General features: G+C 42.4%; 1 protein-coding gene across 1 annotated transcript in view; it reads left to right on the top strand.

Annotated features, from left to right (window-relative positions):
• The window catches only part of TMTC2 (transmembrane O-mannosyltransferase targeting cadherins 2), a 380,329-nt gene that overhangs the window by 302,329 nt on the left and 59,252 nt on the right, over positions 1–18,748 (top strand). The window contains exon 9 of the mRNA XM_077807709.1: positions 4,550–4,631. Within this exon, the coding sequence (XP_077663835.1) occupies positions 4,550–4,631 (82 nt within the window). The remainder of the gene's footprint in view (positions 1–4,549; positions 4,632–18,748) is intronic.

Here is an 18,748-nt window from a genome sequence, read left to right as displayed (position 1 = left end):
TCTTTAAAATGGCACTCAGGGCAATCCTGAGAATTACAGATCAAGAAGTCTTACTTCCACATCAGCTGCATTTAGTTAAAATTAGTCATTTTAATTCTGAGGTGCTCATGTCTCACAATACAAACCAACTCTCTGCTTGGGACTAGGAATAAACTGCAGTCATAGGCATGTTATTGCATAATTGATACTGGCTAGTGTCTGAGACAGGATACCAAACTATTGGTACAATACAGTTTGGTTATTTTCTCCATGAGGAAAGAGTAATAAGCCGTAGATTTCCTTTGTCCCTGGGCTCATGATAGTGCTTGGTTTTAGTGGTTTTGGAGTACTAAACAACAAAAGGTACTGTTGATTTTTATTAATAAAAATCATGGTCTGTTAACTTACAACTGTTTCTGTGTCTTTCCCTTGCCTTTCTCGTCATAGCTTTGGTAGTTTACCAGGTCGAAGACATTTTCCTTAAAAGATTGGTATCACTTTTATATTGACCTGCAAAGCTCTTACTTCCCATGAAATTTTTTTTTTAATATGAGTGTGAAAGAGAGTAGCACTTTAATATCTCTGCAAATAAACGTAGAACAAATATAGGAGATTTTACAAAATCTTGTGTCCACGGTTCTAGGTGATTAAATCAGTGTGTGTATTTTTAGCATATGAGTGTATCTAACTTTCATTTTCATACCCCAGTTTTGTTTTGGAGTTATGCTTATCCTGGCACTTGTCCAGAAAATTAGCTCACAGTTTACCAAGATCCTTTACAATATTTATTACAATGGATTTCCACCTTTTCCTTAGATCCTGAACATTGATAGTGTTGACCACATTTATCTTTGTGCCTGGAGATCAGCAGCATAAAATAGTCAACCACAAAACTTGTAACCCTGGAATGTTCCAGCAGCTCTGCTGTAGTTAGGGTCAAGATGGGCTTTCTGTTTTAAAGCTTGACTCTTGTAAGAACTCTAAAATCCATATGGTTATTTGGATTCCCTTGAAATTTTGTGTGTCTCGGGGGATGCAGGGTTTGGTCAGTGATCTAAGTTTGGGATCATTTGAACAAGATGTTCCTGAGATACAGCCTTGGGGGGCAAACAGCTTTTCTTAAATTTGTTACATTCTGGCAATGTAGTTTGGCACACAGATAGAGATCAAACCAGAGCTCAGATAATCACACCAGAGTCTCAAACGCTCAAAGGTTATCCCAACAGAGAGTATTACACCAACCAGCCCTCCAGGGGAAACCAAATTAAAACATTATTAGAAGAAGAGTTTGCTTTTCCAGTTAAGTGTTCCAGTTAAGTGTTCCAGCAAGCAAGTGTGAGGGATACACTTAATGCATTACACTGCACATGTGCAAAAAGGAGCACCCAAGAGTGTTAAGAGGCACCTAAGATTCACAGGATCTGTAAGGAGCTTAGGGACTGTTTTAACCATTGCTCTGAGCACCAAATGGGCACTGTGAGTTCAAATCTAATTCAAGGTAGAAATCTAAAATAGAAAATGGGCACATTGCTCCACTCTGCTGCTGTCAAAGGAGTGTGGATTTTTTAAATTATTTTGGGGAAATGGATTTAATCTGAATATAGCAGAAAATGTTTGAAACGATTTATGAAAATAAAATAAAATGATACCTGCAAATGCTGGCTGAAAGGGGAGGGTGATTAGTGCTGGAAGAGTAGTTAGAAATGGGGAGAGACGGATTTGGTGTGTAGTGAGGGGATTATGGAGAGGAGAATAAATGGGGATGGGTGGATAGGAGAGGAGTTAGGGAGCCAGGAGGGGCGGGGGTGTAGGTGTAGGGGTGTGTGACAAAGGGAAAATAGGGGCAGAGGTGCCTGTCAGCCCTACATTGCCATCCCGAGGGTGTACCACGATCTGCGGTGGGCCATCTGTGGTGGTCTGGCCACCCTCATTTGAGCTGAGATCTGGGGCCCTTGTTCTTCTGAGGGTCTGAGCCCCTCTCTCTCTCCCTCCTGCCCCCTGCTATGCACACAGGATCTGGGGAAGCTCCCCTCTGCATGTGTAGCTGAGAACAGGCATACTGGAGCATGCACTGAGAACACACTGCAGACACTGGGGAAGGAGCTGAGAATAGGTATGCTTGTTGCATATCGCAGGCTTTCCAGCACTGGGGAGAGGGGAGCAAAACACCTGCTGACATGAATGGAGCCATTCACATATTTCAGAACTATTGTTTCAGGCTCTATTCATCTCCTTGGAGTGTTCTCATTCAGCTGTGCTGTTGTAGCATTTAATTGTAGCCATAGCCTACTCTCCTGCTGGATTGCTTGCACCTGTGAAATATAACAACCACTTCATACTTACAGGATACCATCTAACCCTGTGCTTTCCCTTACCCTTCAGTACACCTGTAGACAAGTCTTTTATCTTACTTCCCTACTGACAGTTTCTGTGGCAAGACCTCCTGCCCCCCAGGGCCTTGCTAGTGAAAAAACTACACATTTTTTTCAATAAAATGATGCAGACTAGCTCCTCAAGATGTACACTCTCCTATCACAATCACAGCTCTGTGATGCTCCTCAAACTAATCCCCATCTCTGAATACACCTCGACCAAACTGTCCCACCTACTGCTTCCACCATTCAGTACAGCTACAAGTCTCACACTAAATCCAGCTGTAGTGTATGCAGATAATTGATTGTGGCTATTGCCATCTCCAGGGAGGCAAAAAGAAGATTAGAATCGTAGAATATCAGGGTTGGAAGGGATCCCAGAAGGTCATCTAGTCCAACCCCCTGCTCGAAGCAGGACCAATTCCCAGTTAAATCATCCCAGCCAGGGCTTTGTCAAGCCTGACCTTAAAAACCTCTAAGGAAGGAGATTCTACCACCTCCCTAGGTAACGCATTCCAGTGTTTCACCACCCTTGTAGTGAAAAAGTTTTTCCTAATATCCAATCTAAACCTCCCCCCCTGCAACTTGAGACCATTACTCCTCGTTCTGTCATCTGCTACCATTGAGAACAGTCTAGAGCCATCCTCTTTGGAACCCCCTTTCAGGTAGTTGAAAGCAGCTATCAAATCCCCCCTCATTCTTCTCTTCTGCAGACTAAACAATCCCAGCTCCCTCAGCCTCTCCTCATAAGTCATGTGTTCTAGACCCCTAATCATTTTTGTTGCCCTTCGCTGGACTCTCTCCAATTTATCCACATCCTTCTTGTAGTGTGGGGCCCAAAACTGGACACAGTACTCCAGATGAGGCCTCACCAATGTCGAATAGAGGGGAACAATCACGTCCCTCGATCTGCTCGCTATACCCCTACTTATACATCCCAAAATGCCATTGGCCTTCTTGGCAACAAGGGCACACTGCTGACTCATATCCAGCTTCTCATCCACTGTCACCCGTAGGTCCTTTTCTGCAGAACTGCTGCCTAGCCATTTGGCCCCTAGTCTGTAGCGGTGCATTGGATTCTTCCATCCTAAGTGCAGGACCCTGCACTTATCCTTATTGAACCTCATCAGATTTCTTTTGGCCCAATCCTCCAATTTGTCTAGGTCCATCTGTATCCTATCCCTCCCTTCCAGCGTATCTACCACTCCTCCTAGTTTAGTATCATCCGCAAATTTGCTGAGAGTGCAATCTACACCATCCTCCAGATCATTTATGAAGATATTGAACAAAATATCTGGGTATTACCTGGGTATGTACCCTAACTTTGTGTTTCTTGGTTTTCTGAAGTTTGAGTGTTGCAGAACTCTATGTTCTGGAAGGGCACAAGCTGTCATCAGACTACAGGGGTTATTTTACTCTGCTGTGACTGCTGCTGGAATACTGTGTCCAGTCCTGGTGTCCACAATTCAAGAAGGATGTTGATTAAATTAGAGAGGGCTCAGAGAAGAGCCACAAGAATGATTTAAAGGACTAGAAAACATGTCTTAAAGAGAGAGAGAATCAAGGAGCTCAAACTGTTCAGTTTAATGAAAAGTAGGTGATGGGTGACTTGATTACAGGCTATAAGTACTTACGTTGGGAACAAATATTTGATAATGGGCTACTCAGTCTAGTAGACAAAGGTACAATCCAATCCAATGGCTGGAAGCTGCAGATTGCCAAATTCAGACTGGAAATAAAAGAGTAAATTTTTTAAAGTGAGAGTAGTTAACCATTGGAACAATTTACCACGGGTTATGGTGGAGTCTCCATGAATGACAATTTTTAAATTAAGATTGGACTTTTTTTTTTTTTTTTTTCAAAAATACCTGCTCTAGATTTTTTTTTTCAGAGTGGTTCTATGGTCTGTGTTAAATTAGATTTAATTTAACAATCAGGGGGGTCAAATTAGATGATCACAGAGGGCCCTTCTGGCCTTGGAATCTATTAATGTGTGGAGTTTAAATCTGTTAATGACGTTTTTTGCCATTTAATTCCTATTTACTTAGGTTGAATCTGGTGATAATAGTAACTGTGTTGTTCTTGTGTCTGGAATTTGGAAAGTGTGGAGCATGTGGTAGACTGTACAGGATGTCTCCAGGGTGACTCAGTGTTAAGATAATCCATTTTTTCTCTCTCCTTTTTTTTTTTTTTTTAAGGGCCGCAAGAATGAGGCAGAAAAGTACTTCTTGAAGGCTATTCAGCTGGATCCTACCAAAGGCAATGGTTACATGCATTACGGTGAGTTTCTGATAGATAGGTTTCCTTGCATTTTCCGCGTTTGCTGTTAATCTCTTTGAGTGATTAAAAATTTAAAAACTGCTACTGGCAAAACACCTCTGTTCAAGCAAAAGAAACTAAACTACCATGTAGAACTTGGTCTCCATTTCAATTTGTTAATCACAACAAAGATAGAGGCGGGTATTTTCAGATTGTTGCAAAATTTTCCTTCTGGGAGGGAAATTTCCAAATTGCTGTGTCTCTGTTGGGAAAGGAGGAAGGTGAATATCACTATATGTAAAAAGGTTTCATAGACGTGTTTGTTATTGTTAACAACATTGACCGAGCTCTGCTTGCTGCCTGTGGGTGGGCAACTAAAGATCGTCTTAAGTGTGTACCAGGGCAGAACAGCTAAGATTCTGTTTCCTAGTAAGTAGTTATAGGCTGTCCATCTGCCTTCCCCCTATTTTCCTTGTGGCTTGAAACAGACAAGTATTTTAAAAGGCTTTGGTAGGTTTGGCTATACCTTTTAATACTAAGCTAGTCATGTGCTTAAATGATGCAAAGCACTCAGTTAATTTGAGGGTGATGGTATCATTATATCTTTAGATAGATTGTTTTTGCTAGATTTACAAAAAAATATTTCCAGATGTAATTGGTCCCAAGGAACCAAAAATATTTAACGTTATGAGCTGCCTCTTATTCTAGTTTAAAACTGATAATAGAAAAGTCAGAAAATATGAGTTATGTAATCCCTGTTGGAAAATATAGGGAGGGAGAATAAATTTAATCTTAGTTGGGGAGCGCAATGGGGAACCACAGCCATACAGTACATATATTTTTGTATATTGTTTTAATTTCCTCTTCTGGCTCCACTGGGTTTAAGCAAAACAACCACAGGGATGGTGCACAGAAATGGTAATAATAAAAATAGAAGGTATAGTTAACCAGGCATAACTTCATTTGTTTGTGTACTTCACTGTGTGGTTTCTAAATCTCAGTTGGTGACATTTTATATTTGGTTGGTTCAAATGTAGTGTGTAATTTTGTATTTTGAATCCCATGTTTAATTCCTGGATCTTGTTGGAATGCATTCCATTAGTCTGCAATAATGAGACAGCTGTTGCATTGTATACTGTAGCAGTTAATATGGTGGCCCAAACTTTCAGAGTGTCCTTAACCTACCTCTCAAATTCATATGTGCCCGTTCAGATGAATTTGTATATGCCTGTCTGGTTTGTGCCCACAAATTCAGATGTGGTGATCACAGAAATCTGTGGTTGCAAAGTCAAGGGCAGCTGTCAAAAATTTGGCCCCACAATCAACTTGATTCTGTATGTTTCACTGCAGTTCCAGGCTTCTGTTTCTCATGACTTCGTGATATTTTCCATGTTTTCCCACTTTATTCATCGATTTAGTATCCCAGCTACACTTGCACAGTTAAAATACATAGGATTTCTGATGTCCCTATAATCCAAAAACTGTGTGAGGAGGACTGTTTTCATGCAGAGGATCTGGAGACAGCAGAGGAACTTGAGGGTCCACTGCTACAAAGCATGGGATCTCCACAGTGAGCTTTATTGATTATGAATCAAATTCTTCTCTTTATGCTTGGAAATATCAGCATAAATCTTGAATAACTTATTGACTCCAGTAGCATTAATCCATATTTACATCAAAGTAACCAACAGCAGATGATGGCCCTATGTCAAAGTTCTGCCCCTGCAGGCACTAAACTCACTGTTTTTTTGCTTGTTCCAAAGTCCTGGTCAGGAATCTGGAAGTATATGTCGAGGGACAATGCAGTTGTCAAGGGACAGTGAACCTCTAGTGGACACTTACTCTGTGTGTTTTGTCTCTACAAATCATGAATTTGGTTTAGCAACTTGTCATAGGTACACTTCATATCCCATAAGTCAAATGCTAAATCATAGGGAAATATATCTATACTCAAGTAAACGTTAAACATGAAGACACTCTGGGAAAAAAAGAATAAAAGAGTTGGCACCATCCCTAGAAAATGCACACCTCACTGAGGAGCCAAATTGGAAGGGTGGTCATTGGGGACTCAAAAGGCTGTATGCTAATGGAGCAGCAATGTATGTACAGACTGCAGATACTATTTGATGCAGATATTATATTACTTGTGCTCCCATGATGGGTCCATATATGTCTTCCTCTTTGATTGCTGTCCTTGTGGTCTTTTTTGGAGGTATCAGGATAATTTGTCAGTGTGTTCTATCTTGTTGAAGGTTTATCCTTGTATTTTCTGTTACATCTAGTTATGGCCCTGAACAGTTAGTGGTGCAGAATGTGAATCAATGAGAGAAGTACCCTAAACGGCACATAAGACGTTTAGGAATGTGTGATAGTGCCACCATGGCACATTTGGCTGGACAATCCACTGGTACCTTGATTCTGCAGTTTCAGATCACTGGCTTGTTACTATGTGTTTCAATGTTTTGAACAGTGTTTCCCAAACTGAGGGTACCAGACTAGTTCAGGGAGAAGTAAGGGAGTGGATCAGTGTGAGTGGGGTGAGTTATAAGGGATGCAGATCCCTGTCTCCTACACAGATTCTGAAAATATGTCGCCGTGTCATTAGGTATAGCTGGAGGTGGCTCACTGAAAGCCATCCACCTTCCCTCCCTGTCATAGTGCCTCTATTGTAGCTCACTATAGGAGCAGCTCACTTGTACAGTACCAAGCTGAAAACTCAGGCTGCCACCCAGTCCAGGCTTTTCCTGTAACATTCAGCTGAACTTTGGGTGAAACCAGTGGATGTCTACTGGGTGGAACCAACGTAGCTCTTAATGAGGTAGGCAGATTAGAGCTACTAGCAAGTCTAGAGGGGAGAATGACTCAAGAGTCAGCAAAAAACCTGTAAAAGAGGAAAAAAGAGAGAATGTCCATGTGACAAGAAGGGCATCATGACAGAAAGAGGAAAAAGAGAGTGCCATAATGGAGTGAGGACATGGTTTTGAGGGGAGTCCGTCAACTAATTCATTCCAAATGAAAGCTCCAGTATGTTTTTTTTGGAGGATCATTGGCTTAGTAGTTGGACCTTGACATAAAGCTAGGAATGGAGTTGGTTTCATTATATTATGGTATGCATTTGTGATAAAATAGGAGGGAACTTGTTGCTATGCATGTATGAAATAAGTGTACTTTTTTATTGTAGGGGGAGATTTTCAAAGGAACAAAGGTGTTTTTACCCAGTGAAAATCATTTGGCCGCCTAACTCTCATTTGCATATTTGGAAATCTCCCCATGATGTCTAAACATTTGGTTAGATGGAAAGTAAGGAGTCAGTCAATGTTAGCTGGTTTAGTGGGGCCCTCTAACATTTAGACCACTGAAACCTTACATTAAAACATGAGAGTGCTGAAATACTGAAAGATTGCAAAGGTTAGAAACACTAAGCCAGATGATGGTCCCCACTCCAGCCAGTATATACCACCATAAATGAGCCACAGTTGTATGGGGGAAATTTTTTCCCTATTGTAGGTAAAGCAGCTCTATGTTATCCACTTCATAAGTTCCCAGCACAGTGGTGTTTGCAGGCCAGAGGCATGAGGGGGTGTGGTGGTCACGGTGCACATCACTATGGGGTTCTGGGCTTCAGAGCAGTCTCCGGGAGTACGCTGTCCTACACCAGGGGTTGTTTCAGCCCTGCAGTAGCTCAGAATCTCGGCAATGCAAAAGTGGCATAAAGCTGTATTTCTGTCTCCCTGACTCTGACCCACACCTTCTGTGCTACATCTCTCAGGAAAAATAGCAAAAAATGTAGCCCATTGTGTTGAGGAAGCAGAGAATCAGCCGTACATTCAGGATGTTGGAATGATTAGCTTTAATGATAAACTGTCAGGGGAACAGCCAGAAACACCAAACTTTGAAACTGTTCAACATTCATGGTCATTAACGTAGCTTGTTTGGAAATAGGCTGCTTCTTTCAAGTGATCACTTCTAAAGGGACTTTGGGATGAGTAGTTATTATAGTGGTCAGGAATTATCTTGTTTTATGTTGTAGGATTGTATTAGACTCAAGAGCATCAAAAAGGACTTGACTGCTTATGCTTAAAGATGCACACAGTGGTTCTGTTGTGTGGTGTGTGACCACTAACCCAGGAACCTATCCTTGCAAGAAAGCCCGTTGCCAACTATGTCCACATATCTATTCAGGGGACACCATCATAGGGCCTAATCACATCAGCCACACTATCAGAGGCTCGTTCACCTGCACATCTACCAATGTAATATATGCCATCATGTGCCAGCAATGCCCCTCTGCCATGTACATTGGTCAAACTGGACAGTCTCTACGTAAAAGAATAAATGGACACAAATCAGACGTCAAGAATTATAACATTCAAAAACCAGTTGGAGAACACTTCAGTCTCTCTGGTCACTCGATTACAGATCTAAAAGTGGCAATTCTTCAACAAAAAAACTTCAAAAACAGACTCCCACGAGAGACTGCTGAATTGGAATTAATTTGCAAACTGGACACCATTAAATTAGGCTTGAATAGAGACTGGGAGTGGATGGGTCATTACACAAAATAAAACTATTTCCCCATGTTTATCCCCCCTCTAGCCCCCCACACCCGCTGTTCCTCAGACGTTCTTGTCAACTGTTGGAAATGGCCCACCTTGATTATCACTACAAAAGATTCTCTCTCCACCCCCCTCAGCTCTCCTGCTGGTAATAGCTCACTTTACCTGATCGCTCTCGTTACAGTGTATATGGTAACACCCATTGTTTCATGTTCTCTGTGTATATAAATCTCTCCACTGAATGCATCCGATGAAGTGAGCTGTAGCTCACGAAAACTTATGCTCAAATAAATTTGTTAGTCTCTAAGGTACCACAAGTACTCCTTTTCTGTTTGCTGCTAACATGGCTGCTACTCTGAAACCTGTCAGTTTAGAATTTTGTTGTTTTCAGTTCAAAAGTGAAAGATAGGAAACAAAAGATGTCAGAAATCCACGCATAGTACCCAAAGATCACTATTCATCGGTTCTACATCCATATAAAGATCCATAACCTTTAGTTGCACTCAACTAACCAAACTGAACTATGATCTTAAAAAAAAATGTGAAAGTGGAACTTCACAGAGAAATGCAATTGCAAATTACCTAATTAAGTTAAAGTATAATTAATCTAATGAGAATAATTCATTTGTATATAAAAAAGGGAATAGTTAAGTGATTTAGAATTATTAGAATCCATGTATTATTCAAAAGAAGCTAAATGAAAAGGTCTCAATAGTCATTAATAAGATAGTTAGTTTGAACATCTTGTTGGGTTCTGGCCTCTCCCATTCCAATTAAGTAATTGCTGGTGTGAGGGAGATGGGGTTTCTGTGTGCATGCATTCCCTACTGCCTCACTCCCCTCACCACTCGACCTATTCGTACCCCACCCAAAAGAGACCATGAGGGACACTTCAAAAAACTAAGAGTTTAAACCTGGCACAATCCGTTCTTAAGGATCGAATAAAATATAACCTGGACTTCATAGTCTGTTGTTGTAAAAAGACAATTTAAGGAAGAAGTGAAGCCAGGAAAGGGAGGTATTTCTGACATTACAGCAACAATGGATTTTAATTGGAATCCTCTTCTGCCTTCCCCTGAATTTAGGCTCTATATAGTGTTGGGAGATCTGTATTCCCGCTGTGTGGTCAATTGGCCAGGTCATCTCTGGGGTACTGGTAAGTGATGAGAGGGGGCAATAACAGGGTTTTTAAGACAGTGAAATCTGGAATCATGATGCTGCAGCACCCACAGGCTTGAAGAAATCCTGCACTGACTTTCATTTCATTGGCAATAGGAAAACAGTCATGTTGAAAAAAACAAATGAGAGAGGGGGAAGCTAGCCCAGAGACAGAATCTACAGTAATCCTTAAAGCAAGCAGATAGGAGAGATGTTAAGTAGGATGCAGGGAAAATAAGGAGCAGCAGAGCAGATTTGAGCATTGCCACCATCTTGGGCATCCAGCGTAAGTTCTGTTGGCCATGTCTGACACTTCCAGTATGTTCAGCCCAAAACTGGCTCAGAAGGCCTTGAAGGCAAAACCCTCAAGCAATCAGGAGTCATGCCATCTGGGTAGCTACATTCTGAGCTGGTGTTTCTTGCTTTGGCACATGTCACACATAGCCTGTGAATCTGTTTAGAAACTGGCAGAGCAAACAGCTGTGTAAATTTGCTTATGTCAACCAGTCGTGTTGCAGAACTGCACCACCTAAGAAATGTTTGACGCAGCCTCTGGAACAAGGACTTTCCTCTCATTGCCCCCAGAAAGTTCTACTCAAAACATCCATCGGTAGGACTCCATGTATATCCTGTGACATCTGCTCTTAACTGCTGGCAGTGGATGACTGACAGTTCTGGTGGTTCCAGTCTTAATGCTGCTGACGCCAATCAGCCATGTTCTCTTCCCAGGGCCCGACAAGGCAGTGACTGCTGCTCTCCTTCCATCGTGTTGCTTTGGATGAACTGAAGATATACATGCTGGATTAGACCAGCCAGAGCTTGATCCTGACACAGATTCCTCTTGGAACTCTTAAGTTCTGTGAATATACCAGAAAAGATAACATCAACTGACACACCAGTGTCGCATGTGTTAAGTCATTGAGGCCGTTACTAGCCATAGATTTAATGCAATCAGAGTTGATGTTTGATTCTACAACCTTATAGAATCCTATTTTTACCATAGTCTTCTGTGCCACTGTCTGGGGAGAAAACCATTCCTTTGAGGAGGCTGTGGGAGAACAATATCTGGACACTGATAGTCAAGAAGACTCTTCTGATAGAAGAAGAAAATGCCAGTGACTCCCATCTCTGGAGGATCTGATTTTTCCCTCTTATGCAAGGGACAGATGAGGGAGATTCACTTAATGTACAGACAGCCAAGAACACCCAGTCAGGTATGTGAGAATCAGAAATGCAACTACTGTATGAAAAAAGTGGCCAATCCAGTCCATACTGAGACAGTTCAGAGTGGTTCCTCTTGAAACCAGAAATATCAGGATGACACACTTCAGGAAACTTAGTCTGTTCTGAGGGAAAACACCATCAAATCCATGACATTGGGCAAAAGAAAGAAGGTATTTCCTGATCCCCAAAAGACCTAGGGATAAGGCCTTTCCTGGTTATCAACCTTTTATTAACTTTTCATTATTTATTTGTATTAACTTCTAACTGTTGAAATAAAAGTTCAAAATGGTGTATCTGGGAACAAACGTGTCCATTCTAGAGAAAGGTGACTATATACGCTGGACATGGCAGATGACTACATGTATGCACATCCCAACCCCTGGATGTATCATACATTCTGATAGGGTACCAATTCAGAGATTCGTCTTTGGGGCTGGTGTCACTGCTGTGGTGCTCTGAAAAATTCTTGGCAGTTGTAGGGGTATATTTACACAGAGTGGAGGGGTGCATACTTTCCTCTAGCTGAATGATATAGCTGATCAAGGACTTTGACAGAGATCCAGAATTTGTTTTTGCAATCTAAGGGTACTAAAGTTGTTTGGTTTTAACCTAAACAACCTAAAGTCTCCTAGTTTTTTCCACAAACAACTGGAGTACACACCTTGCTTCAAAGCTTTGCAGCTCAAAGATAGATTCTGAGACATTCTCTGTCTGCCAAAGAGGATTTGCCAGAAGAATCAGGTTTCAGCAAGGCTGTAGATGTTGGGACTGATGGCTCTGACAGTATTTTTGGTATCTATCTGCTTCCACAGTATCAGTGGAGACTTGAAGTCTCAGTGGTTACAAACCAGACAAAGACACTGCCATTGCAACTGATTGAGAGATGACCTACGAGATCTATTGGATTTTTGGCAGTCCAGTGACCGTCAGAAATTGGTAAATGACTTCTGATCCAAATTGTAGTTACCACAATGCATCCACACAGAATGGCTTTTACATTTAAGGCAGGTGGTAATCCAGGAACAGTAACTGTACATATATGTTCTTTGAAGGATTGAAATCCTTTTGGATTAAGAGGTGTCATAAAACTGGTATCCTAAAGGTTGATTTTAATTCAAATAAACAATCAGGCTACCATAATTGACATAGTTGGTGAGAGCCAGTCATGGCATCTGCAGAAGGAAATCCATGAAAATATGTGACTGAGTAGTGCCCCATAAGTCATGACTAGTGGCCAGCAACCTATCAGGAGTGAAAACCCTGATAATAAATTTAGACAAATACAAGTAGTTCCTGGATCAGGAGCTAGTGGATCAAATCTTCCTTGAAGTCAGGGCGTCTCCCCATGACCTGTTAGCCATTCAGTCATTTTGCCAACATTCATAAGAATGGCTGTCCTGGATCAGACCTATGTTCCGTCAACCCCAGTATCCTGTCTTCTGACAGTGACCAGTGCCAGATGCTTCAGAGGGAATGTACAGAACAGGGTAATTTATTGCATGATCCATTCTCTGTCATCCAGTCCCAGCATCTCGAGGTCAGAGATTTAGGAGCACACAGATAATGGAGTTGCTAATAGCCATTGATGGATCTATCCTCCATGAACTTACTAATTCTTTTTTGAACCCAGTTAGTTTTGGCCTTCACAACATCCCCCAGCAATGAGTTTCGCAGATGCCACACTAGTCGTCTTGTCTTGACAAGGCCCTTCTGTTACCAGGGCCGACACTCCTCCCTGACTACACAGCATGCATTGCCATGCCCAGTCTTTTCAAAGAGGTTTATTACTTTCAACAGAGGCTATCAAATAAACAGAAAATACTATCAACTCTGTCCTTGCCCCAGGCTTCAGGACCACCCCTCCCAGAGGTGTCTGGCATTCAAGCTCCTGGCAGCTTCCTAACCTCAGCCAGCTCTGTTCCCCTCGTGGAGCATCTGCTTCCCTATGCCCCTGGCCCCTTGCTCCAGGGACCCAGCACAGGAACTAGCTCCACTCCAGTGTGGCTTTTCCTCCCTTGGGCTCAGCCTCTCTCAGTCCTTCCTTCCCCAGCTGCCTACTAGCAGCCCTTTATAGGCCCATTGGTAGCTCAGCTCTTTTTAATTAGTTGGTTTGGGCTCACCTGCTCCAGTCCAGGGGAGCTCAGTTTAGTTCTCCTCAGGGACTAGGTACCCTGTGTCACCTTCTCTATAAGCCTGATGTGAAAAACTCTATAGCCAGAGTTTTTCTGTAGTACGGATACACCCCTAGAAGCTCATCCTAGCTGTTTATTTTGGTTGATTCCAATTCAATAGGTCAGGCAGTTTTCAAGAGAACCATGGTCAATACTTTCAAACTTGTGCATATATAGTTAAGTACTGCATTCATATTTAGGCACATGAATAAAACTGGCTTGATCTGCAGAGAGTCTAAGCACCCCACAGCTTTCATTAACTTCAAATGCCAACATGCACATGCAGATCTGGATTTTGACAGGAGATTGAAAAGCTGGCCTGCAAAGTTATGTTAAAAGCTCATTCAGTCAGATAAATGTCTGCTTCCCCAGCCAGCGTCTGATTAGATGTCTATTAAGGAGACATTTGTAGGGCAGTTCCAGGTTGTTCTCCTTATACCTTTTACAGACATGGTTTGCACATGGTCTTGTGGCAAGAATTTGGGTTTAAAATGTGTTACGGCCCTGTTTCTAGGCAAGGAGCGTTGCAACTCCTCCCACCCCTAGCTGTTTAGTTGTACTTTTCAGGCTGGTTTTAATATTTGTCATGACTTTAAGAGAACTTAGTTCTTAAAGAAAATAATATTGTAAGGGAAGGGTATGTTTAAGGTAAATGGATGGTCCCAAGGTTTTGTTTGTGGAGTACTGGAGTGAAATTTTGCTTGTGCTTGGCTGACTTTGTGAAATAATTGTCATAGTTTCAAGTTAACTTTTAAGAGGCCTAATACTAAATATGGAGAATGGAATTCTACTTATGAGAAAAAGATCCATTAAGGATCCAAAACATAGCTTATAATTAAGGCTAAGATTTTGTCATGGATATTTTTAGTAAAAGTCAGACAGGTCATGGGCAATAAACAAAAATTCACAGAAGCCCTGTGACCAGTCCGTCTTTTACTAAAAATATCTGTGACAAAATGGGGAGGGAGGAGAGTCCTGCTGCTGTTCTGGGGTCCCCTTCACCACCCACAGAAGTTGAGAGTGCTGGGGTTCCCCTACTGCCCACAGTGGCTGGGAGCTGCAAGGTCCCTTCACCTCCCAGGGGCTGAAGTGGAAAATGTCACTCAGGTTTCTGGAAGTCACGGATTCCGTGACCTCTGTGACAAACTCTTAGCCTTTCTTATAATAGCGTTACTAAGCTTTTTGGAATATGAAGGGAGAATAGTTATACACATTTTATTACAAATAGTTTTAGAGAAGCAGTGAAAAGAATAAGCTTTCAGCCGCTGCAGTAGGAGCTTCTACATTGCTGTATAACTATTTTAACCTAGGCAGTTACACCCCTCTGCACAGTCACATCTAAGAAATGTAACAGCGCCCTCATATTTGAGTGGTGCAATAATGGAGACAGAAATAAATTCTGTATTCCTTCAGGGAGGCCCAATTGATGCTATTTTGGAAGATTCCCCAGTAAGTCATTAGATTTTGGGTGAGGTATTGGTTAGAATTTCTTTCCAAGGGTAACATGTCCTTTGAAGAATTTCCATACAGGGAGTGAAATAAGAGCTGATATATCTGTTTCGTTTGTAATTAAGATATCCTTATTTCAAGACACTGCTATTTGTTTTACCATGTGACCATGGTTACCATGTGACACTGCTGTTTGTTTTGCCCATTAGTATTTGTGTCAATTACATTCTTTTACTTCCTTTATCAGGATAGTTATAGATATAAAAGAAAAATCCCCCTGTTTGAACTTTAATTTTGTCCTGAAGTTAGTTATTTTACAAAATTTGGAAACTAGAAACATGATATTTCTGAAGATTTGTTTCTAAAATCTAGGGATATTTTTTGGTATTAGCTCAAAATAATATTGGGGGAAAAAAGCTTTCTCTAACTGAATGGATTGGCCTAATAAAAGGTTGACAATATTTATTTTTAATACAAATGGAACTGAAAACTACAAATATATTTTTCAATCAGAGTTATGTATATTCAAGCAGATTGCTTTTGGAGCCTTCACTATAAATGTATATGTTTTTAAGGTATTGTATGTCACCACCTCCTGCTGTTTGACACATAAATACCTCTTCACTTGGAAGTGTCTCACTCAGCTGATTTTGTGCTTTTATTCTGTTTTTACAAGGAAGTTTTCATGCCAGCAGTTTAGGCCAGTTTTATTTGTCATGGACCTCCAACTTAGGGCCAGTATTTTAAATGTGGTTGCTGGCAGGTAATTAATGATCAGTTGCTCAAGCTGGTCTTTAAAGGAATTGCTGTAATGAAAGGCAATAATCTAGGGCCCAATCCAGCAAACTCTCAAACACACAAGTAGCCCCACTGAAATCAGCAGAACTCCTTAAATCAGTAAGGTCAGCTCAGATGAGTAAGGATTTTCGGGATCACTCTACCACTTAGATTCACAGCTGAATTTGTCCAACTACTGAGTGTGCTCTGAAGTGTTACCACAAAAGCATTATGTTACACAAAGAAATACTTCTGCTGCTGCTGTCTATTTTGTTTTCCCTCCCAAGAGACTCCAAAAAGAGAAAAAATATTCCTTTTTTCCCCTCTGCATCCTCTGATACCTCAGTTGCTCTCATGTGGATTTTGGATGGATTTCCTTTTCACTCCCATTTTCCACATTAGAAAGAATTTTAAAATGCACTCTATTCTTGAACAATGAGCACAAAGGAAAGCACATGACTGATCATGCATGTAGCTACACTGAGCAGTCCCAAAGGCAACTGAATATTTTCTGACTTTTTACTAGTGAATAACTCAGAAATAGGTGAGTGGATTCACTCAAATTTACAACCAGCACAGCAAAATTTACAAAACTCAGAATTTTCACTTTTAAAGAAAAATGTTCCAAGAAATTAGGAGCATCTGAAAAATTAGTTTTGTAGGCAACCTGAGGATTCCCCCTGTGTAGGGGCATTTCTGGAAAGAGGGTAGCACCCTTCCCACCACCCAACTCTGCTCGGCCATCGTGAACCGAGCAGCGCAGCTTCCGCCGCCAACTCTGCTCTCCCGCTATTGCTGAGCTTCTCCATGTTTGTCTGTCCTGGGCTCCCACCTCCGTGAAAACCACAGAAGACAACCATTTTCAGCCTTTGTTCAGCTACCGTGAACCAAACAGCACCTCTTCCGCTGCCACTCTGCTCTCCTACATTTTTGCGCCCTTTTTCCAGGCGCCATAGCCATGGAGCCCGATCAGATCTCCGCTGCAGTTTTGACCATTGTAAATACCTCGCGTATTATCCAGCAGTATGTGCAGTACCTGCAAAACCGGGCGAGGAAGCGACGACAGCGCGATTACGATAGTGATGAGGACATGGACACAGACGTTCCTAGAAGCACAGCATGTGGCGATTGGGAGATCATGGTGGCGTTGGGCCAGGTTCATGCCATGGAATGCCAATTCTGGGCCTGGCAAACAAGCACAGACTGGTAGGACCGCATAGTGTTGCAGGTATGGGATGATTCCCAGTGACTGAGAAACTTTCGTATGTGTAGGGCCACTTTCAAGGAACTTTGTGACTTGCTGTCCCCTGCCCTGAAGCGCAGACACCAAAATGAGAGCAGCCCTCACAGTTCAGAAGTGAGTGGCCATAGCCCTGTGGAAGCTTGCAACAGCTACCAGTCAGTCAGGAATCAGTTTGGAGTGGGCAAATCTACTGTGGGGTCTGCTGTGCTGCAAGTAGCTAACACAGTCATTGACCAGCTGCTATCAAAGGTAGTGACTTTGGGAAACGTGCAGACCATTGTGGATGGCTTGAATGCGCTGGGGTTCCCTAACTGCCGCGGGGCAATAAATGGAACGCATATCCCTATCTTGGCCCCGGAACACGGGGGCGGCCAGTACATAAACCGCAAGGGGTACTTTTCCATGGTGCTGTACGCACTGGATCACAAGGGATGTTTCACTGACATCAACGTGGGATGGCCGAGAAAGGTGCATGACACTCGCATCTTCAGGAACTCTGGTCTGTTTGAACAGCTGCAGGAAGGAACTTACTTCCCAGACCAGAAAATTACTGTTGGGGATGTTGAAATGCCTGTAGTTATCCTCGGGGACCCAGCCTACCCCTTAATGCCATGGCTCATGAAGCCATACACAGGCATCCTGCACAGTAGTAAGGAGCAGTTCAACTTTTCGCCTGAGTAAGTGCAGAATGGTGGTAGAATGTGCGTTTGGACGTTTGAAAGCACTCTGGCGCAGTTTACTGACTCGGTTAGATCTCACCACAATCAGTATTCCAATTGTAATTGCTGCTTGTTGTGTGCTCCACAGTATCTGTGAGAGTAAGGGGGAGCCATTTATGGCAGGGTGGGAGGTTGAGGCAACTCGCCTGGCGACCAGTTTCGCACAGCCAGACAACAGGGCGATTAGAAGAGTGCAGCACATCAGAGAAGCTTTGAAAGCCAGTTTCATGACTGCCCAGGATACAGTGTGAGAGTTGTGTTTGTTTCTCTTAAAGTTACCCGCCCCTATATATATATATATGGGAATAAAGTCACAATTGTTTAAAAAACGTTCTTTATTATTTGTTGCACAAAACATTGAGAGAAATCAGAAGCTAGACGGGGGTATTGGGTTAGTGGGGCGGCGGAGGAGGAAAGGACAAGTCCAGAAAACAAAACAAAATTTAGGATATGCCAGCTTTCTGCTGCTTGTGCAATCCTCTGGGGTTGACTGTGTGGGTCTCCATAGCCTCTCTTCCCCCCCCTCCCCCTGCCGTGTTCTTGGGCATCTGGGTGAGGAGACTATGGAACTTGGGGAGGAGGGAGGGCGGTTATTCAGGGGCTGCAGCGGCAGTCTGTGGTCTTGCTGCCTTTCCCGCATTAGATCCACTATACAGCGGAACGTGTCAGTTTGCTCCCCCATGAGCCTGACCATAGCATCCTGCCTGTTCTCATCGCACACGTCCCTCCTCTCTTCATATTCATGTAACGCTTTACGCGACTCCGCAATTGTTTGCCTCCACACATTCAGCTGGACCCTATCAGTGCAAAAGGACTGCATGAGCTTGGCAAACGTGTCGTC

Source organism: Eretmochelys imbricata, chromosome 1 (genome assembly GCF_965152235.1).
Source record: "Eretmochelys imbricata isolate rEreImb1 chromosome 1, rEreImb1.hap1, whole genome shotgun sequence".
In the NCBI taxonomy this organism is placed as follows: Eukaryota; Metazoa; Chordata; order Testudines; family Cheloniidae; genus Eretmochelys; species Eretmochelys imbricata.
The sequence above is the reverse complement of the archived record's forward strand: the minus strand, read 5'-3'. Positions and strand labels throughout refer to the sequence as shown.